This window comes from Eleutherodactylus coqui, chromosome 6 (genome assembly GCF_035609145.1).
Source record: "Eleutherodactylus coqui strain aEleCoq1 chromosome 6, aEleCoq1.hap1, whole genome shotgun sequence".
In the NCBI taxonomy this organism is placed as follows: Eukaryota; Metazoa; Chordata; class Amphibia; order Anura; family Eleutherodactylidae; genus Eleutherodactylus; species Eleutherodactylus coqui.
In genome coordinates this window covers 19,871,473-19,893,742 of record NC_089842.1, presented here as the reverse complement: position 1 = coordinate 19,893,742, position 22,270 = coordinate 19,871,473, and the positions used below count along the sequence as shown (strand labels likewise).

Below are 22,270 nucleotides of genomic sequence, written 5' to 3'. Positions count from 1 at the left end.
GCACATAAATACTAGCCACTGTTGCTAGAGGGTGCTGGTTATTTATCCTTCTCTTCGTTCCTGTTAGAACCCCAGTGTTTGGAGTCTTGCAGGTTTTGCTTGGTGTTGCTTCATGCATGAGGTTCTGGGTAGAATTCCCTTGTCCCTTGGTGAGCCAGGCCCCTAGGGTCCAGCATGGGGCTGTACCTATTGGGACGATCACTCCACTTGCAGACAGGACATCCTGGGGTTTAAGTTGTCTTGTTAGAGCAAGGACTCATGAAACGAGGACCCTTGTCGTGGGCTCTTGAGCTTAAGTATCTCGGCTAAAATACAAACCAATACCTCATACATTCGATTTAGCTATTCCATCTGCTTCTGAGTGTTGGTATTCTAGGTGTTTTGGCGTTGTCAGTCATTGCTGGATGTCTTCTTGCAAGTCCCATTTATTGACTGCAACAATGTGTGAACTGAATACAGTGAATGAGGGAACTAGATTATTCTCAGGGTGCCTCCACACGGGCGCTCAAACGCTGTGTTTTCTGCTCTATGCGAGTATGAGTAAAAATGCTGATTTATGGAACCAATGTCTTTCAATGGTTTCATTTACATCTGTGATGTGTTCTCTGCTGCGATAGCAAACAATCGCGGCATGTTCTGCATTTCTGCTTTTTTTGTCATTTTATGTATCTATGTTTCCATAGGCAGCCATCATTTGGGTGAAAAAAGGCACGACAACTCAACTTCACAAGGCAGACACACATTTGCCCTATTTCTGCATTTTTTGTCCACCCTAAAACGCAAACGCCCGTGTGGAGGCACCCTCAAGGTGGTGAATGCTGGTTCAGAGGAAAAAAGAGTGTTATGGGTTAATCCCATAAACGAAGAGACATACATGACAACGGACATAAACCTGATAGGAGTGCGCTGTGTTTATTCATGCTTAACCCCCTAAGGATACAACCTATTTTGGCCAAAAAAACGTAAAGATTTTGGGGGGATTTTCATCTCTACTTTAAAAAAAACCCCACAATTTTTTTATCTTTCCATTGATTTGGCCGTATGAGGACTTGTTTTTTTGTGTGGCGAACTGTAGTTTTTATTGCTACCATTTTTGTGTACACAGAATGTTTTTCGTAAGACTTTTATTACATTTTTTTGAGAGAAGGGAGAGAAAAAACATCAATTTTGCAACTTATTTTTTTTGTTCTTTTTACAGGACTAATTATGCAGCATAAATGACATGATACTTTTTTTTTCTGGGGGTCAGTACGATTACAACGATACCAAAATTATTTTTTTTTAGGGTTTTCCACTTTTGCGCAATAAAACCCTTTATTTAAATTAATTTTTTTATTTCTCTATCATTGCATTCAAAGTTCCATAACTTTTTTATTTTCCCATGGGCGGAGCTCTGTGAGGGCTTGTTTTTATTAGTGTGATGAGCTGTAGTTTTTATTGGTGCAATTTTAGGGCTTATTCAGACGACCGTATATCGGCCGCGTATTCACGCCGGCCGATATACGGCGTCCCTCTCTGCAGGGGATGGGGGCTGGAAGAGCCGGGAGCAGTGCACTGAGCTCCCGCCCCCTCTTTGCCTCCTTTCCACCCCTCTGCACTATTTGCAATGAGAGGAGATGGAGCGGGGCTAAGTTCCGGGAATTAGCTCCGCCTCCCCATCCCACCTCCCCTCATGGCAAATAGTGCAAAGGGGTGGAGAGGAGGCAAAGAGGGGGCGGGAGCTTAGAGCACTGCTCCCGGCTCTTCCAGCCTCCTCCCCCTGGAGAGAGGGCCACTGTATATCGTCCGGCATGAATACGCGACCGATATATGGTCGTCTGAATAAGCACTTAGGATACATAGGGCTTTCTTGATCACTTTTGTGGGATGCAAAACCAACAAAGAAAGCCTTTTGCCTCCATTCTTAGTTTGTTTTTTTTAATGGAGGCTGGCTATGAGTAACCGCTGTCTCCCACTGCAGGATGGAGCAGGCTCAATTCTGAGCCCGCACCATCTATATAACGTAGGTTTACGTCCTAATATGTTAGGCACCACGCTGCCGTGACATAAACTTACGTTATATAACATTAAGGGATTAAAAACTGTAATGATACTATTTTCAGTATTGCAATAGCAGAATAAGGAATGGAAACGAGGATATGAATTAGTGCTGCTATCGGCACATAAGAAGTACAATGATTGGATGAGCTGTACGTATTAGAAGTTAATCATGATGGATACATGTTAGGCCGGTGTCACACGGGAGTACCAATCAGAGTATTTTATTGTACTTTTTCTGTATGCAAGGCGTATGCATTTGCGTGCAGCGAAAAATACACAGCGATTGAAATGGCTAAGTAGTCTAAAGAGCTCCAGATGGGTTCTTCTTACTGCGCATTTACGCAGTTTTACACATCTTCTAGCGTATTTTATGCACGGAGGCTTTTGGTGCACAAATGAGCATACTGCGGGGCTTTTTTGCACACCCACAATGCACAGGAAAAATACACACATGTGAATGAAGCCATTGAAATCAATCGGTTCTATTCCCAGCATATTGTGCCGGCACATTTTGCGTGGACAACTATGTATATAACTCCACCCATGTGACGCCGGCCTTAAGGGCTTTAACAGATGGGCGCGTTTTTATCCCATTATGCGGCCATGATAATCACGGATGCATAAAGGGACCAAATAAAACCACTGATTTCAATTGTTTCGTTTTCACTAGCGAGATTCTGGCCCGTTAGGCCTCATGTCCACGGGCAAAAGATTATTTTAAATCCGCAGCTGATCACCCGCATGCGGATCTGCATCCCATAAGGATGCATTGACCACCCGCGGGTAGATAAATACCCGCGGATAGTCAATAAAAGTGAATTTTAAAAAATGGAGTATGAAAAAAAACGTGACATGATCCATTTTCGTGCGGGTCTCCCGCGGAGACGGCTCCCACAGGCTTCTATTGAAGCCTATGGAAACCGTCCGGATCCGCTGGAGACCTAAAATAAGAATAACTTACCCGCAGCGGACCGGGCAGATCTTCTCTTCTTCACGGCCGGATCTTCTTTCTTCGGCCCGGCAGATGTGCCCGGCGCATGCGCACGGCACGCTGCCGGCGTGCCAAGCACATCCGCCGGCCGAAGAAAGAAGATCCGGCCGTGAAAAAGAGAAGATCTGCCCGGTCCGCTGCGGGTAAGTTTATTCTTATTTTCAGCGCTCATGTCCGCGGGGCAGGAGGGACCCACTACGGATTCTCCATGGAGAATCCGTAGCGGGCCTGATTTTCCCCGTGGACATGAGGCCTAAGGGCTTAAACAGATGGGCATGTTTTTATCCCGTTATGTGGCCATGATAATCACGGATGCATAAAGGGACCAAATAAAACCACTGATTTCAATTGTTTCGTTTTCACTAGCAAGATTCTGGCCCGTTAATAGTACGAGCAAGGAAAGATAGGACTTGCAGGTAGTTAATACTATCTTCCCGCTGTTTTTACTCCGTAGCTGCGAGCGCGGTTGCCCATGTGTGTTTAGCCCTAAAAACAGAAATTGTGGCTGCATGGTTCTCCCAGCATACAACAGACTGCAAGGACGTTGGACAACATGATCAACAGATTTGGAACAATTCAGGAATGTCTTAATAGGAAAAGATTCCCCAATATTGGAGGAATGGAACACCTTATCCCCATGTAATGCTATTACAGCAGAAACTATTATCCAGCACATGTGAAGGAACTGCCTGAGAAGGAAACAGGCTTGTTTGATCCCCGTTTCTTCTACGTATGGAAGGATATTCCGTAAATTGATGGATCTCCTAAACTGTAGTTTGGGATTATCAGGGATCTGATTCTTGAGTAGAGGATCACTCTGTGACATATGCCAATGTCCATGTAATACTTCTCTAATGCACTGAGAGATCTTATTACAAGTAGCAATAAGTTGTGTTTGGTTATTTTCCTTCACTCACTTTGCATTGTGGCCTTTGTTCAGATGAGAGCATCACTAATTAGCCTCCTAAGGGCTCGTTCACATGAACGTAGTCCTGTTTGCTTCTAGCAGTGCACCGAACAAGCTTCTAAGAAGAACCAATGAGTTCCTATCGAAGCGTTCACATGGAGGTTGTTTGGAGCACAAAACTCCGCGCACCTAACAAAAGATTGGACATGCGAGTCAATCCTCGCATGTTGGCTCTGAGGTGTGGGCAAAGATAGAAGATGTCCTATCTTTGCTGCGTGCTTTCTGTAGGCTCCTATGGGAGCTGGGAAAGCACACAGCCTGCACCTCGGAGCATGTGAGCTTCAGGGAGCTGAAGCAGCCCGTTCATGCGATTTTTAACAGCGCTGTTGGCAGCGAGATTTGCTCCCTGCTAACAGCACAGCCACTACGATCATGTGAACCCTAAGGGTGGTTTCACACCTGAGTTGGGGATTCCACTTTCTGATGCAATTTGGGGAGCAGGAAAAGATTCAGTTTCTGAATGGAACCTAACAAGTCCCAACATTCTTCTACCTGCAGCACACCTAGAAGTATCCCACTGAACGTCGTCAGTAAAAAAAAATGCTAATTTTTTGTCACGCTGTCTCCAATAAAAAATGGAATAAAAAACAATCAAAAAGTCATACAAACTCTTATGTAATACCAATAGAAACTACAGGAAGTCCCACAAAAATGAGCCCTGATATAACTATATCCATGGAAAAATAAAGCAGTTATGGTGGACAGATAATGGGGGTAGAAAGTAATTTAGTTTTTTTCTATAGATATTTTATTTTTAACAGTAGCACAGCAAAATAAAACTATATAAATTTGGTATCTGATATTCCCAGAGAATAAACTTATGTTATTTTTACCGCAATGTGTACGCTGTAGAAACAAGAGCCCTCCCAAATATGGCGGAATTGCATTTTTTTTTCCATTTCACTCCACTTAGAAAGTTTTTCAGTACATATGTGGTACAGAAAAAAAAATCCTCGTGCTTACAGGGTTAAACGTTCAAAAAAATCCGTTTCAGATTTTTCACAAAATTAAAAAAAAATTTTTTTTTCAGTACTTCCATTAAAGTTTGAACTAATGAAATAATATCTTATTTATCTTGCTGTAAAAATATACATAATGCCAAAATTGCATTCATTTTGTCAGCCTGTCTCTGAAAAAAATTAAAAAACGGGATTAAAAAGTTGTATGTAGACCAAAATATTAAGAATATAAACTATTGCTCGCCTCACACTGACGACAAAAGGCAAAATAAAAACAATGATGAGGTCAGATTAAGGGCGCCCACCCACTTGCGATTTTTTTTTTCTTTGCGTTTTGCATCTTTTCTGAAGAGCAATTAGGATAGAATGTGTTCTTGTCCACTTGCGTTTTTTTTTCCGGTCCGTTGCAATTTTTAACATAGGAACTGTCAGTTGCATATGTGTCCTTATTTTTTTCTTAATGCACCCATGAATGTCAATGGAAATTAACGGAAAAGCCGCGAAAATGCCGTGAAAAAGCCACGAAAAACGCGCAGAAAACGCACGAAAATCGCAAACGCCAGTGGGTAGGCGGCCTTAGGCAACAAAAGCAATTCTTTAAACAAAAAAAAAGTTTTTGGTTTTTTTTTAAAGTAGTAAATATCAAGCCAGCAGAATATTCTTAGGACTTGTGATCATAAGTAACTTCATGGTCAAAACCGCTTTCCGAAATGGAGACATTTCATAAGAACCATAATAGAGAACATAAGCAACAGATGCATTGCTACAGGATATACATTGATGCAATAGATACATTGATACAAGAAATGCTGAATTTCCATCTAAGGAGAACTTGTTGAAAATGCCTGATCACTAATCCTGGTGGTAGCTGTAGAACTCCCCATCACGGTAGGAATTTAGTCGATAGGTTTCCATGGTTGGTTGAGGGTTATGGAAAGGGTTGTCCTCACTCATCATAAACACCCGCGTTCAACGTTGCTAGCATTGTTGCTACCCCATCCCTAATTGCAAACTCAATAATCATTTCTCTACAGAGGACAGAAATATTATTGACTGGTCATTAATAATGAGCTTTTCTTCTGCTCATCCTTCCAAGCATCTTGCTCTAATGTCCAGAAGAATATATCAAATCTACTGAATTATATATACGAATTGATGGGGTCAGGAGGAGTTGTGGAGGTGACGGACTTGTGGAAATGTTTTTGACCAGTCATTAACAATGAGCTTTCTTCTGTTTGTCTTTCCGAGTATCTTGTTCCAATGTTTCGAAGAACAGATAAAATATATGGGGGTATTTGAGACATTTCTACTAACTATGGGGTCAAGAGGAGTCTTGGAGGTGATGGACTTTCAGAAATGTTTGTGACCAGTCATTAACAATGAGCTTTCTTGCTTGTCTTTCTGAGTGTCTTGTTCCAATGTTTCATAGAACATATCATATATAGGGTATACTTGAGACATCTTTACCAACAATGGGGTAATATGGAGTCTTGTAGGTGATGGACTTTCAGAAATGTTATTGACCGATCATTTACAATAAGCTTTTCTTCTGTTCGAATTGTCTTGTTTCAATGTTCCAAAAAACATATGAAATCTAGAGAGGATATTTGAAACATCTCTACCAATGATGGGGTCAGGGGGAGTCTTGGAGGTGACGGACTGTCAGAAATTCTATATACTGGTCATTAACAATGAGCTTTCTTCTGTTCAGCCAAGTGTCTTATTCCAGTATTCTGAAGAACATATCAAACGTATAGAGGATACTTGAGACTTGATGGGGTCAGGAGTTGTGGAGGTGACAGACTTTCTATCTGTTCGTTGGCATGTTCATATAGACTTTGTCATCTGGAGAATAGAAAAATAAAACATTCAATTTGGTCTAGATACCTAGTAAGGGTCTATCCTGGCATTGATTATGGCATCTGCTTTAGGGATTATGCTCAATGTGGCCACACTTGGTGTCTTCTAAACCAGACAAAATCTAAATATTCAGAACAGCTAAAGTGGCCAAAAGGGAAACAATATATAATTAAAATTTTAGAAATTGCTAAATCTCTCCCTCACCGATGTCCTGTCGCTTTTGGAAGCTTTGCTTGGTTAAATAATAAACAACCAGAATAATGATAACTGTCAGGGCAATGTCTCCGATAATGACCCCAGCCAGGGTTGGAGTATCAATCCGGTAACAGTCTCCACAAGCCACGTCTGTAAGGAAAAAAAGAGTTTATGAGGAGGATGAGCAGACCTCAGGTATAACATCTTAAGATTTAAGGACTTCAACACTTAAACTTGAGGCCACTACTGGGATATTTCCCCTATATAAGCATGAAGTAACCAAGATGAGGGAATATCAATGGTTAAGGCGAGGGGTCTGGCAGTGACTGCGCCACCAGGGGTAATGGTGCAGGAGACAAACAAACTTAGTAGTCTCTCGGCTTTATTGTTAAAGTCCCTCAAGAAGTAATTCAACATGAAGTTGGCAAGTTGGTGACGATTACTCACTAATGGATTACTCTTGGACGCACCAGAGGCTCTTGCACCAACAGTCTCCTCAAGCCAACAGATCCACTAATCTAGCCCTTCTTGGCATCTTTCTACTGTGTCCACTTAGCCCAGGGTTATGTGGCCTACCCAACTTCAGGCTGCCCCTAGCTTTGGCATGGCTAGATTGACAAGAGTCTCATGAATCCAGTCTCTCTACACTCCACCAAACTAGCTACTGGTAGGAAAACTAATCCTTGAACAACTCTTCCTAGTTGCATAGGTTACAACACATCACTGCAGGGCTCCTGTAACTATAGATCCTGATTGACCATGGGACAATCAGGAGCAGCAGGGTCAGGTGAAAATACCTTGCTTTATTAGTTTCCAAGTGGCCATATGGGGAACTGATGTCTTCCTGCTCCGCAATAATTTTCAGCTGTATCCATATCCTGAGGACCTGGATACAGTTGAAAGTGGTGCTGCTGCCAAGGAGCCTGGTGCAGATACATTGTTTGCCCCATGGTTAAACAACCCTGCATGAGGTCCACCTCCTGAAGCTAATCACGGGAGTCTATCAGTCATTGGATCATTCTACTAGTAACCTCTTAGGCCTTAGTGATTATCATGTAATGGGGTTGGAGATGGAGGATGGGCAGACAGAACTCAAGTGTACCCAAAGTACCCCAATCAGACGTTGCTTTGCTGTATAAGTGGAAAAACCTAAGATAATGTGGATAGAAACCTTCTACTTGGTGACTTAGTTATAAATAATGAAGGCAATGGCGACAATGATATTTATACACGAGTTACCTGGTTCTGGGGGTTCCGCAAGTGCTGAAAGAAAAGAAAACTGGTTATATATTCCTGCTTGCAATCCAGACTCTACATAAATGGGTTCTAATATTTTTTGCAAATTACACTGAAAAAAAACTAATATGCGCCATTTCCCAATTACCGTAAATCAACCTGCAGTATAAAGAATGGAAGTGTTCATTCTGGTTTCCTATAACTCCATCCAGGACTGAGCACTCTACATGCCTATTCTGTAATTGTGTCTTAGATTGTTAAATGTGGACCTTGGTATTAAAGTTGTCTCTGGACTTCACCTGAGGCTTCTTTCCTACGAGCGTATATCGGCTGCCATTTCATGGTCGGCCAATATATGCTACTGTCTGTGGAGGTATAGCTCGTGAACGTAAGATTTGTGCGCCCGTTCACATGGCATGGGCTCCAGTGCATATACCCCGAGGCTGCCATGCCGTTGCCCCTTTCCCCTCCTTCCCCCTCGCAGGCTCACCTCTGCTCTGCTCCCCGCTCACTCTTTGGAATGGGAGAAAGTGGGACGTGGCAGCACTTAGCTCCGCCGCTGTCCCGCCCCCTCCATTTGCAAAGGGCAAGCCAGAAGGAGAGTAGAGGGAGGGAGGAGAGCAGCCACGCTGCTAAACTCCCTCCCACCTCCCTTCTCCAATGTATTTCGGCCCAAAAGATAGTTCCAGGACTATCTTTTGGGCCCGATGTAAAAACACCCGGCACTATATTGGCCGGCCGGGCGCTTTTACGTCGCGGGAATACGGCCATGTAATCTGATGCATTGGAATCCAATGCATCAGATCACAGCGTATATCGGTCAACTGTGAAAACGGCAGGGCGATATACGCTCATGGGAAAGAAGCCTAACCCAGAGTTTTTGAAAGCCTGTCAATCATTGAGTGGGACTACCCCCTGGACTGTCTTTATTCTTATATAGAGAAGGCTGTCAATCATTGAGCGGGATTGCCCCCTGGACTCAGTCTCCATTTATATTCAGGGAAGGCTGACAATCATTTAGTGGAACCGCACCATGGAATCAGTCTCCATTTTTATAAAAGAATCTGTCAATCACTGAGTAGGACTGCCCCCAGGATGTATTCTTCATTCTCATAGAGGGAAGGCTGCCAACCATTGAGAAGGACTACCTCCTGGTCTCAGTCTCCATTCTTATACAAGGAGGGCAGTCAGTCATTGAGTGGGACCGTACCCTAGACTCATTCTTCATTTTTATAAAGAGAAGGCTGTCAATCACTGAGGAGGACCATCCTCCGCACTCCTAACATCAGAGGAAGTAGTAGGTTACATTGAATATTGTCCCATAATGTCATATATCAATCTGCTCGGCTCCTTCTGCTCTATTGCATGTGGGGACACCCCCAATCTTATACACTTGTCTGTACAGCAGCCCCTTCCCCCATCACCACCTCTTGTACCATATACATCATCAGTTGAGTTTCAGTATTAGTCACTGGCCTATGTCTGCAGCCCACACTGCGGTACCAGTGCGGCCCTAAATGTCACCACTCAGGAAATGATTTGTCATTAGCAGTAATTAAATCTGGACAGACTTTATCTATGACTGAGGGCCCTTTAACAGAGGCCGATATCACAAGCGTCAGTCACTGAGATCAGCGCCTTTTACAAGTTCCTCCCTCATTGACTTGGCTTTTTGGGGGGTTTGGTGGCCCACTATTCATCCTTGGCTCATCGCTGCCCTGTTTAAATGTTGTGATATCTATTTTTCTGCAATATCACAGGTAACGCTCCCGTTATTTGTCATTGGCGAGTTAAAAAAAAAAATCGCATGAAACTGGAGTGTAGATCCGAGTTTTCATGGAAGTACAATGTGATTTTTTTTTCTTATTGAAACATGCGATTTTCTTGCACATACGCCGCATGACAATTGGAAAAGATAGGGCTAGCCCAATCGGGTGGCAGTTCCCATAGGCTACTATAGTTGAAGGATTAATCCCGACTGAAGGAATTCTGGACTGCGGCGTATATATACGCCGCGCCTGGCCGTGTGCATGAGCGAGAAAATGCGAGATTTAGCTTTTTCTCATTTATGCGATTTTCGGCTGCAATGCTGGCGGCTGAAAATCGCAACGCTCGTGTGAATAAGGCCTTAGTCTGCAGGATTATGTGATGAGCTACAATGCAGATGCTAATCCCAAAAATCGCGAGCATTTGAATCAGTGAATTCCAATGTATACATTCAGATAAACGATTTTGTATGCATAGAAAAATTGCGCCTTGATAAATAGCACATCGACGACCATTTTCAGTTGCTGATTTTTACGCTGCGTCCGTAATTAGGTCTTGCCCTATCTTTTGCCGAAATACACTGGAAGCTCCCATAGACTTCTATGGGAGCTGGAAAAAAAGGGAGGGAGTTTAGCTGCATTTGGTGTTCGCAAAAGAGGACAGCTGTTTGTATTTAACCATTATCAGTCATTGTGAAGACTTCTGCCGATCTAGGGATTTCCGCGCTGTAGCATATTTTTCTGCCATTACGCTGAAGCCGCCCCTGTGAATGGCAGAGAAAACACTGATTAGCGCTGGATTCACACAGTTGTCGGCGTTTTTACGTTCACCCACCGGCAGCATAAAAATGCGTGACTGGGTGCACTGGGTGCACAAATCTAATGTTTGTGCGCCAGTTCAGACGGCCTAGGACCGACGCATATACACCGAGGCCACAATGCCATTGGGCGGGGGGGGGGCAGTTTAGCATGTCTCCCGCTTTCCTCCCCCTCTCCATCTGTCGGCAAAGGGAGGAGGCGGGACAGAACGGGAGCTAGTGTGCTAAGCTCCCGCCCCCTCTCTACCCCTTTTCGTAGCCAGCAGTGGGAGGGGGCGGGACGGGGCAAAGCTGAGCTCCACCCCTGCTATTGCAAACAGCCAGCAAGGGGCGGAGAGGAGAAGAGAAGGGGGAGGAGTTTAGCAGTCACGCTGCTAAATTCCCTCCCACCTCCCTTCTCCAGCCGCTGTTATTGGCTCATAGGAGCGTAAAAGCGCCCAGACGAAATGCATTTTGGCCGGCCGGGCGCTTCTACACAGTGGAAACACGCCCATGTGCACTGATACATTGTAAACCAATGCATCAGAGGGGCAGCATACATCGGCCGGGCGTGAAAACCCAGCCGATATCTGCCAGTGTGAACCCAGCCTAAGATCAGGCCTGATCGCAGCTATTCTTCATTCATGCGATTTTACAGCGCAATCAGGCGACCGTAAAAACGCGCACACTTGTGTGAATCCGGCCTTGGATACAGCGGCTCAGCCGACCATATCATACATGCTGGGCTTAGATACATAGCTGAGTAGTGCGCAGCCCAGCAGGATATTATATCATGTCACACTATATAACACTATTCGCCGCTGCTGGGCGTTCAGTCACCACAAACATCCTGACTAGAAGACCCCATTGCTTACGGGAAATGTGTGGGTTTACCCCCCAGTGTGTAGAAGTGGTAAGCGTCCCCCACTCATCACCGCAGTACATAACAGATTGAGGGACCATTCGCACAGGATGGAGTATTCCACAACAGCGTTGCCCTCCTGCAGAATTTTGCAGCAATTCCGCATTAAAATCTGCAGTTGCACGTTCGGATTTTGGTGCGGAATTCCAGGACGGCGTATTCCACAGCGCTGTTACAGAATATTCCGCCTCCTATGAAAGTGCCCTGAAGCGAACCGGTCATCAGTATTTTAGATGCAATTCTTCATTGTAGCGATATTCGACCGCAATGCAGCCGGTATAATAACGCATACACTCGTGTGAATGAGGCCTTATGACGGGATTAGATAAAGAGGATCAGCAGATAGTATCACACATGATAGGATTAAAGCAACCTTCTAGGCACGGAGAAACAACAATGGCAGCTCCACTGCTCTGACTGCCTGAGTATTAGAGCTCGTTTACATAGATACAGGTTTTTTTCCCAAAAATAAGACCCTGTCATAATAATTTTTCCCCAACAAGTGGCGCTAAGTCTTATTTTCAGGGGATGTCTTATTATATTTACCTAGCAGAAAAAGTCATTGCATTGGTTCATTGAGTTCTGCATTGATTAGCTAAGCAGCGCTCAAGAACGAATCAGAGCCATCACTTCCTGGAGGTGGGATTTATGAATCCCGTAAGCAGGAAAGAGGACTGCAAGAAGCACGTCGGAGTTCCGGAGAGCAGCGGGAGGGACCTGGACCGAGCCTGCTAGGTAATGTTAGGTCCGCTCGGCACACAAAAGCGCCACTCCCCAGAACGGACACGGGATTGTGTGCTTTTTAAAACCGCAAACACACTATAGTGTTCCAATTGCACCTCTCCTGGCTATGATGGAAGGACCCCTGTCCCTAACTAACCAGGAAAAGTGGGGAACCCCTGTCTAAAAGTGGGGTAATCGTCCTGATAAGGTTGGCCCCACTGTCTTCTTCTGGGACCTGGCTATCCCTGATTAGGAACCTGGAGAAGTGCACAAAACACACATAGGACACGACTCTGTTCACACACACTGAACACAGAACACGACAGTTCACACTTCCTATCTAGCCACCAGCACAGACATACAGAACATGTCGCTGTTCACACCAACATACAACAGGTAATGCACACCACATAGAACAGGACAGTTCACACCTCATGTCTAGCCACCAGCACAGACATACAACACAAGTCACTGTTCACAACATGTAGTGCATATGACATACAACAGGAACCCCACCCAGAGCTCCGATGCATAAAGATGGTAAACCATAGCCAGTCCAAGTGTCCTCACTCCACGGGGAACAGAGAGTTGGCCATCGTGCTGACACAACAGAGAATAGTGTCAGGTTTCACCCATGTGACACACACATAGGACATAAGACGTCTGGAAGTGGCACCAGCCAAGGGATAAGCAACCTGCAGCAGCCTGCACTCGTGTGGTCACCGTACCACACACTACTCAATGAATGCACCCAAGAAACCGCAAGGAGGGGGAGGGACAGCAGGTTTCCACAACCGTCTTTAGGGAAGGAGAGAGGGACACTACAGGCAAACATGCACATACCAGCTCTAAATAGGCTCAACACAGAGGAAAGCATAAAAAAGACCAACAATCTCTCCTAAGAGTTTGCTGATATTTTTCTGCTGCAGACCAGGGGGATTGGCTGGTGGAGAATACCAATCCCAGCCAGCTCAATTAACCCCTACCTGTGAAGGTGTGCACAAGGAAGCCTGTAGAACCAGAGCTCCCAGACACACAACCTTAACCCTTTCCAATCCACTGTCTGACATCTGAAGACATTGTGATTTAAGGCTGTGCAGCTCCGATGTTGGAAAACATCCGTCAGGGTTCTCTTACTGTATATTGCCAGCCTCTCTGCTGTCTGAGCCAATCCAATGTGTCCCCTCATGCAGTACTGGCTTTAGCCAGCAGATGGCTCAGTATAGCAGCAGAAAAAGAGTAAGCCCCCTAGGAAAACCAGGATACAAATTGGATTGGAAAGGGGTTAACAGGTAATTTATTCCTTTTTTAATGTAATGCAGCTAGGGCATATTTTCAGGGTAGGACTTATATTTCAAGCCTCCCCAAAAAATGAGGGTAGGGTTTATTTTCAGGGAAACAGGGTGTTAGGAATTTGATGTGGATCTGCTGTGTCGCCCAACCAGTAGATGAAACAGACCGGCAGGGCAGACAGCCGACTCTGGAAACCCGGATGCTCACCGCTGGAAGGCGTGACTTGGAATGCAAGGTGACCAGGGGATCTAGCCCTATGCTGGAAGCAGGAGATGAAAGGTCCCTGCCTATCAATAGCAGAGAATTTACCCTGATAAGGGCGGCCCTGCTCGGGAACCTAGGCGCTGATTAACCCTGTCAGGACTGATCACCAGGAAGCCAAGAAGTAGGCTAACACCCCGCCGTCTGCAGAACCAAGGAGCGAGCAAGTTCAGGACCAAGCTGGAAGTAGTGAGCAAACTGTAGACCAAGCATAAACTGCAAATACAGGAACAAACAGGAGCATCTATGAGCCAAAACCAGGAGTGGAGAGAAAGTATAATAGAAAGATTTGCACTTCTTCCGTATTTTGGACGCACTCCTGATTTTGTAAGGGCCTCCTGCCCACAGCCGGGCCAAATTCCAACCCTATACTCACCTGTCCAGATCCATCTGTGCGATTTTCTGCACAAAAAAGAGCATGCGGCGATTCTTCCCCGTGAGTGGAAATTCACAGTTGATTTCCGCTCGTGGGCGTGCAAGAATCTTTTAACATGGTATACTATGGACGGACATTACTGCGGAATTTGCAGGTAGCGTCTGGCCACGAATTCCACAGCGATAATCCGTCCGTGGGTATTAGGCTTTTGGCTGATATAAATACGCCGTGTGAATAAGCCCTAAATCACTGGGCCCTTCTGCATACTTCCTCGCAGGCACAAAAAGCTGCAGGAGCTGCGAAATATGCAGCTGTGATGTTTGTTCGCATGAATACGCAGCGTATTTACATGATCGAAACCCTCACACGCCGCGTGAACGCGCGTTAGGATGCGGCATTACTCTGAGCCGCTGCACCTGCTTTGGTTGGCCAGCGCTGTCCACATGAGCCGAGCTGGCCAGTAGGAGCAGCAGGGAGTGTCTTAGGGAAATCGCGCAGTGCAGTGCATGAATTAGGGGGGAGCGGGAATGCGCACGCCATCCGCACTAAATCATGCGTGATTTTGCGGTGTTAATTGATAACATAGACTTCTATGGCGCTCTGGCAAATAGAGGACGTTGCATATGTTTTTGTACGCACGCAAATATAGGGCAAAAACTCTGAATGTGAGGGAACCCATTGAAATCCATGGTTCTACTTTCTGCGGTGTGCATGGACTATTTTGCGCAAAATCGTCTGCGTGAAGGAGCCCAATTGACAAAATCTGCGCTGCATTCTGCAGGCAATTCCTCCCCGTGTGAAAGGCCCCTTGGACGACCAATGTATACTAATGTACGGCCCTTTATTTTTCATTTTTTGTTCCTTCCCCCCCCCCCCCATCCCTTTTAATAAATTATAACTCTTTTATCTATCCATCGCTGTCGCTGTTGTTTTTTGCGAGACGAGTCCCAGTTTTCAATATTGCTATGTTATGTACCATATAATGTACTGAAAAACTTTTTAAAAAATTCTAAGTGGAGTAAAATGGTAAAAAAAATGAAATTCTACCATCTTGGGGGCGGTGGTGGGGGGGTGCCTTGTTTCTACAATGTACACACTGCAGCAAACATGATAGCTTGATTCTACGGGTCGGTGCGATGACTGCGAGACCATATTTGTATAGTTTGTTTTTTTGCAGCAGTACTTTTAAAATATAAAATATCTGCCGCCGTTTTCTGAGCGCCATAACTTTTTATTTTTCAGTCGACCTAGTAGTATGAGGGCTTATTTTTTGCAGGATGCACTGATGTTTATATTGGTATCACTTTGGATTACATATGACTTTTTTACTATATTTTTTTTTTGCAGACTAGGGTGACCAAAAAACTGCAATTCTGGTGGGGTTTTTTTTTCAGACTGCATTCATTATGCACGCTAAATAATGCATTATCTTCATAGATCTGACTTTTATGGATGCAGTAATACCAAATATATATTATTTTTTTGGGGGGGGGGGGTTATATAGATTTTTCATTATAAATATGGCGCAAGAGTTTTTTTAAAACTTTTATTACCTTTTTTTAAATATATTTGCCAACACTTTTCAAGACGCATTTCTGCATATTTGGGTGTTGTTTGTAGGGGAAAAAAACGGCACCCGCATTAGGGTGACTACCCAGTACCGTTTTTTTTTTTCTGCTGCGAATTTGCTCCTATTTTTTCTTCCAATTGTCAATGGGACTTCCTAATGTTAAAACCGCAAAGCGACGCAATGCAACTTTGCGTTTTTTAACATTAGAAAGTCCCATTGACAATTGGAAAAAAAAATAGGAGCAAATTTGCAGCAAAAAAAAACCTGCTAGTGGGTAGTCACCCTTATGGAGTGAGATTGACCCCGATGCCCCTCCAAACAAACCCTGAACCACCATGACATAAATGTACATCCTTGAGCATTAAGGGGTTAACCTCTTAGATGCTGCAGAAAATGCTGACAGCAGCATCTAAGTAGCTAGCTGAAGAGGGGTACACCCTCTGTCACCATACCGACCCCTGGATGATGATGGGTTGCCATGGGAGCTTGAGACTTAATGGGCTGACATCAGAAGCACAATATCTGGCCATAGAGACATAGTGTGGTATATTGTCCAAGCGGTCAGACAATCCCAAAATTATGTTAATAAAAAATATTTTATGTTTTAGAAAAAAAATTGAAAAATATTAAAATGTGCAAAACAATAAAAATTAACATATATGATATCCCTGTAGCCATATATGTTTTTGGTACCCTCAAAAAAATGTGATTAGTGATCAAAAAGTTGTATGTACCAAAAAAACGGTACCAAAAAGTTCAACCTGTTCTTCAAAAAACAAGCCAGACAACGGGGCCATTGGTGGGAAAACTAAGAAGTTATCAGAGCCTGAAGGGATTTAAAAATATATATATATATTTTTTTTTTCTTACTAGTAAAGCATAATAAAAACTATATAAATCTGATATGGCTACAACCGCGCTGCCCTGCAGAATAAATTAAAGATATTATTTCTGCTACATCGCAAATGCCAAAAATCAGACCCGCTGCCCCGCCTCTCCCCCCCAAAAAAAAGAAAAAAAAAACTCAATTGAGGTTCCTTTTTCTTTTTACCCCACTTAAAAATTTTCCAAAGTTTTTCAGTACATTAAGTGATATCATTGAAAACAAATCCTCATCCGACTGCTGACATAAACATGAAAAATGCTATCGCTCCTAGAACACGGGGATAAAAAAATGGTACTCAAAAACAGCCAGCCCTTAAAGGGTTAAAGATCCCCCAAAGCAGCAGGAGAGTCAGAGTCTTCACCACTCGGAAGGCGACATCGGCTATTAGTCCATCTACTTCGGCTGCAACCCGGGCAGTCGGTTTAGTGCTAAAGCCGAATCTATATACTACTTATACCATGGAAATGAAAGTGTTAAACCCTATAGCATCATAGAAGAAGACCAGACACCCCCATTCTTGGGGAAAAGATATCCCTTCTTACCCCCGGGAAGCCAGAGGAGGAACGAGCACAAGAGGAGCTGCAGGATCCCCATCATTGTCTTCCTGTCTACGATTTTCTTCTGGCTGCCCCCCCACCCCTGAAGCACCTTCTCACAAGACAGGATGTCACACTGCTGGTTAATATCTTCCCCCTCGAATATTTACAAGGGGGAACGAAAGAGGAAGAAGAATCAGTCAAAACCGAGAACTTGTAAACTTCCCACATCTCTACCGTCAGCGAGCTTCTCATTCGCGACTGATGTAATTCTCTGTTTTTATGTAAATGACTGCCATTAGGCTATATGGAGGTGACTAAAGAGGAGGGGGAGGTGGACCCGGGAGGAGGACCCCTTTAGCCAGAGTCACTCCAAAGAGCAACTTCATGCTTTATTTCAGAAAAACGCACTGGCCCTTTAAATCTACATGGAATGTTGAGTAACGTTACAAACAACATACATTGTTACATTGTATCTTTCTACTGCCGTCACATCCAGAGCTGCATGCAAAATTCTGCAGCTTATCTTTCATTTTGAGGTTTGATTTTTTTGCAACTTGCGAGCCACGGTCTCGGCTATCTGGAACTTGCACTGCAACCCCACTGACCGCAGTGGCAGGTGGCAAGAGCTCAGCACACTAGCACCGGCCTCCTCCCCTTAGAGAGAGCCAACAAGGGGGAAGTTAGGGATGGATAGCTTGGTAGAGCTAAGCTGCCCCCCCCCCTCCCGCCTGATGGCATACTGTATATGCCGAGCCCTGCATTACATGGTAGCATATATCGTCCGGCCGCGAAAACGCCGGCTGATGTACGCTCGTGTGAAGCCCTAAAGCCGCATCCACACAGGCGACAGTGCTACAAATCAATGTTTTCCTTTGGCTTCTTCCACACAAGCAATGTTTTGTAGCCTACAATGCGAGACTACAAAATGCTCTACACGCCGCGATTTGCTGTTTTGTAGCCCAAGTTTCCCTATGGAGCCTTCTTTTGTGTTGCATCGCATTGCACGGAAACGAGATGCAACCTAACAGTAGGAAATCCTACTGTAAAAGCCCTAAAGTAAGCCCTAGCTGCATCAAAAAATAATACATCACCTGTATGTGGCGCTGTCATCTTCGGAGCGCGTTTCCTCTTTACTTATGGCACTTTTCTTTAGTCTTCTGCCAGCCCTTCCTGGATTGGAGGATCAAAATCCCCGCCTCCAGGAAGGGCTGGCTGGGATTGGTTCTCAAGCGCCGTGACGAAGCCAATCAGAGCCAGCGCACGATGAACCAATAAAGCCATTCAATAAATGGCTGTGATTGGTTCATCATGCTCTGGCTCTGATTGGCTGAGCGCCGCGGTGCTCAACCAATCAGAGGCAACGCTGTCTGGAGGCAGGGATTTTCCAATCCCTGACCAGAAGAGATGCCTGAAGATAGCTGGGAACTGAGGAGAAGATGCGGCAGAGCCTGACAGCACCTCTTAGGTGATGTATGTGGGGTTTTTTTTGGGGGGGGGGTTTATGCAGCTAGGGCTTATTTTTGGGGTAGGGCTTATATTTCAAACCTTCTCCCCAAAAAATCCTTGCACATGGTGCTACAAAGTTACACGACTTTGTAGCACCATGTGCGACTTTATAGTAACACAAAACCGCGTTATCGTCAAGAGAAAACGCAGCGATATCGCACAGACCACTGATGAGACTATGTACTATTGAGGAAAATCGCCCATTTAAGTCTATGATGCGCCTAAATAAAGAAAAATCGGATTGGAAGTAAGATGGAAGTTTTTGATATGCGCATGAAAAACGTATGTATCAAATAAACCGAGTGGAAAAATCGCAATAAAACGGACTGATTTATACGGTGTGAATTCGCAATCGCCCATGTTAACATATCCTCAGGCATTTTTTTACATGAGCGAGTGCGATAATGGTCAGTGAACAGACGTATTTGCGGATTAAACGTTTGTACGCACAATATGCAGAAAACAGAACACATCGATTTTAATTAGTTCATTTAAGTGCACAATTGTGTCTTACGAAAAAACGCAGCCTGCTCTATTGTCCTGTACATTTGCGCCGGAAAAGAATGCACCTGACACTCATTAAAGAATTTGGCCATTTAAATGCCTGGGAGCATTGGCATTTTTTTTTGTGTGCCCAATTGCGCATGACTTGTTTGCTCAAAAAGTACAATAAGACACGCAGTTCTGTGCGCAAATACGCACTTTCGTTCCGCAAAAAGATGTGTTTAAAGCACGTTGCACTCGCATGAAAATTGCGTGCACATCACATGATCTGCACTTCCAATGTCGTTTTTTTAACACTCCCATAGAAAATAACGGCGATCTTTGAAGACAAATCAGACAAGAACCGGACATTCGGCGGTATCTCTAACTTGGACTATCAGTCTGCGAGAAAAAATTGCTTGTATCAATAAACGTATCGCAGATGGGAATGAAGTCATTGAAACGCATGGCTTTCGTAATTCTGCGTTCTCCTCTCGGACTCTTGTATTGCTCAAAAATTGCACGATTGTTCTCGCCAGTTGGAAGGCGGCTTTAGGAGGCAAAGACATCTGCAGCATCATGAAAGACTGCATGCTTCCTGCTCCCTCCCATTGAATTGCCTGTGTATGTGTCAGTCTTCACTGCAGTTCTGGAATTTTATTCATGAAACAGAAAGCTGATTGCTGTGGAATGAACTAACAGTCTGATGAATAATGATTCATAGACTTGAATGTTATGTACGGTATTCTTAACCGGACGTTCACACATATAGCATATATTTTACATATCCGTATCAAGGGACCACCGCAGCGAGACAAGGCGCTTCCAACCTCATCGATGGCTATCCACTGTCTCCTACTACATCTGGGTCCATGATAGTTTACGGCTGGACGGACAGGGGTCTGGCTCGTGGGGAGTCGGGACATAGAGCACGCCTCCCGGGACAGCCCCCAAAATCCAGGACTGTCCCACTGAATCGGAGGTGATGGACTCGTCACAATGTATCGCCGCTCTACAGAATCCCAATGGTGACAAGAAAGCGGACATCTTTACAAAGAGGAATCAAAACCCAAAGTCTCATCAAAAGTTGCAGGAAATTAGAATGATCTAAGCTGATGCTTCGAGTTACATAAAGGGAAACGAAAGTGACCAGCGGCACGAACGGAGCGCTCAGAACGAAACCCGTAGACTGGACACAGGAAGTGGCTAACACCCAGCGAGAGTCGGCAGCGACAGGAACAGAACAGGGAGGAAGGTTCTGAGCATGGCCACATAAGTAACACATACTCCAGAACTGTGATGTATTACGCGTGTGATGCACGGCCGGGTGATACGCAGTAAATGAAGTCAATGGATTATCACTGACCCATGCACATGTGCGTGTCGATACGCCTGGGAAATAGATCACAGCACGCTCTACTTCTCTGCGTACCACACATCAGACCTAATGGTCTGATACTCAGTTACTCCGCACTGCCCTACACTGCATCGATGAGGTATTGCAGTACTTAGACACAGCACAATGTTGTGTACAGGAAACCACAGGCCATGAGAATGAGGACACTGAGCAGGAAATGATGGCTTCTTACATTTGTGCTCCGTCCTCAGATCAATTTTCCTTCCGTGCGTCACGGGCGCTCGCGGATTGTTCGGTCGAGATTTATGTAACCACAAAATCTCACACGAGAAACACAAAGTGCAGCATCCCAGAGGGTAACTGAGAACACGGGGCACACGCTGAGGAGCTGGGAGGGTAAAGCTGGCACTTGTCACGGTGGCACTTACCAGACTCCTCCCCAGAGGGATTCCTGCAGCCTCGGCCAGAGCATCGCTGGGCCTCTTCCGGACACCCCTAAGGGAGGGATGGTTAATATACCTGCCGTAGAACTTTAGATTGTCACATGATGCCACCATTCCTTTACTCACCGGAATGAACCTCGGCGATAATAAAGAGAGTCTGCACACGATTTAGGGGTAAGTACCTCAGTCCCTGGCAAAACTTACTCGAAACTTTGGCACTTTACAACTTCAGAACACACTGGTGCAGGCAAGACAGAAGAAGGGAGGTCAGGGAGATAATTAGGATGATGCCGGTCCTACGGTCCTCGTTATCTGTATGGTGCCACTCCTGGAAGGGGTAGGGGACAAACTCTCAACAGACACTCACGGATAAAGTACCTCTGCACAGTGATCTTGACTCGCTTTTGTACTCGCGCTCTCTCATTCTCTAGTGGCTCCTGGCATTGGGGTACGGAAGATATCTTTCTTCCTCTTTCATCCGCTCTACCACATGAAGATTGAAGGTACCCCAATGTGGCTGGTTCTACACTTCTCTCCTAACCATTGAAGATTCTGGACCTCACCTTGCTCTCCAACACTCTGACTTATAGACTCCCCTATAGCATACAACGTGACAGGACATAAATTTGAGACCTCCAAGGTCATCGGGTCCAACCCCCTGCTCAGTGCAGGATCACCAAATCATTCCAGACATATATCTGTCCAGCCTATGAAGACTTCCTTTGAAGGAGAACTCACTACCTCCCTTGGTAACTTGTTCCACTCATTAATCCCTCTCACTGTCTAATATCTATTCTGTGTCTCCTCCCTTTCAGTTTCATCCCATTGCTTCTAGTGTTTCCTTGTGCAGATGAGAATAGGGCTGATCCCTCTGCACTGTGACAGCCCTTCAGATATTTGTAGACCGCTATTGAGTCTCCTCTCAGCCTTCTTTTTTGCAAGCTAAACATTCCCAGATCCTTTAACCGTTCCTCATAGGACATGATTTGCAGACCGCTCACCATCTTGGTAACTCTTCTCTGAACTTGCTCCAGTTTGTCTATGTCTTTTTTAAAGTGGGGTGCCCAGAACTGGACACAGTATTCCAGATGAGGTCTGAC

The 22,270-nt window shown here is 44.8% G+C and overlaps 1 protein-coding gene across 1 annotated transcript; it reads right to left on the bottom strand.

The window, feature by feature from the left end:
- Positions 1 to 4,763: 4,763 nt before the first annotated feature.
- Positions 4,764 to 17,527, bottom strand: HCST (hematopoietic cell signal transducer). The gene is made up of 4 exons (XM_066606416.1): positions 17,385 to 17,527; positions 8,252 to 8,275; positions 7,022 to 7,162; positions 4,764 to 6,802 (listed from the first exon to the last, which is right to left on the bottom strand). Exons 1-4 carry the CDS (start codon positions 17,437 to 17,439, stop codon positions 6,765 to 6,767), a joined length of 258 nt encoding a protein of 85 aa, XP_066462513.1. The 5' UTR covers positions 17,440 to 17,527; the 3' UTR covers positions 4,764 to 6,764.
- Positions 17,528 to 22,270: the final 4,743 nt, after the last annotated feature.

Excerpts from the sequence above, each read along its gene's own strand:
- HCST (XM_066606416.1), bottom strand. The coding sequence starts at position 17,439 with ATGATGGGGATCCTGCAGCTCCTCTTGTGCTCGTTCCTCCTCTGGCTT. Across the intron at positions 8,276-17,384 it reads CCTCCTCTGGCTTCCCGGGG|CACTTGCGGAACCCCCAGAA; the intron begins GTAAGAAGGGAT and ends CTTTTCTTTCAG. Across the intron at positions 6,803-7,021 it reads CCAAAAGCGACAGGACATCG|ATGACAAAGTCTATATGAAC; the intron begins GTGAGGGAGAGA and ends TCTATTCTCCAG.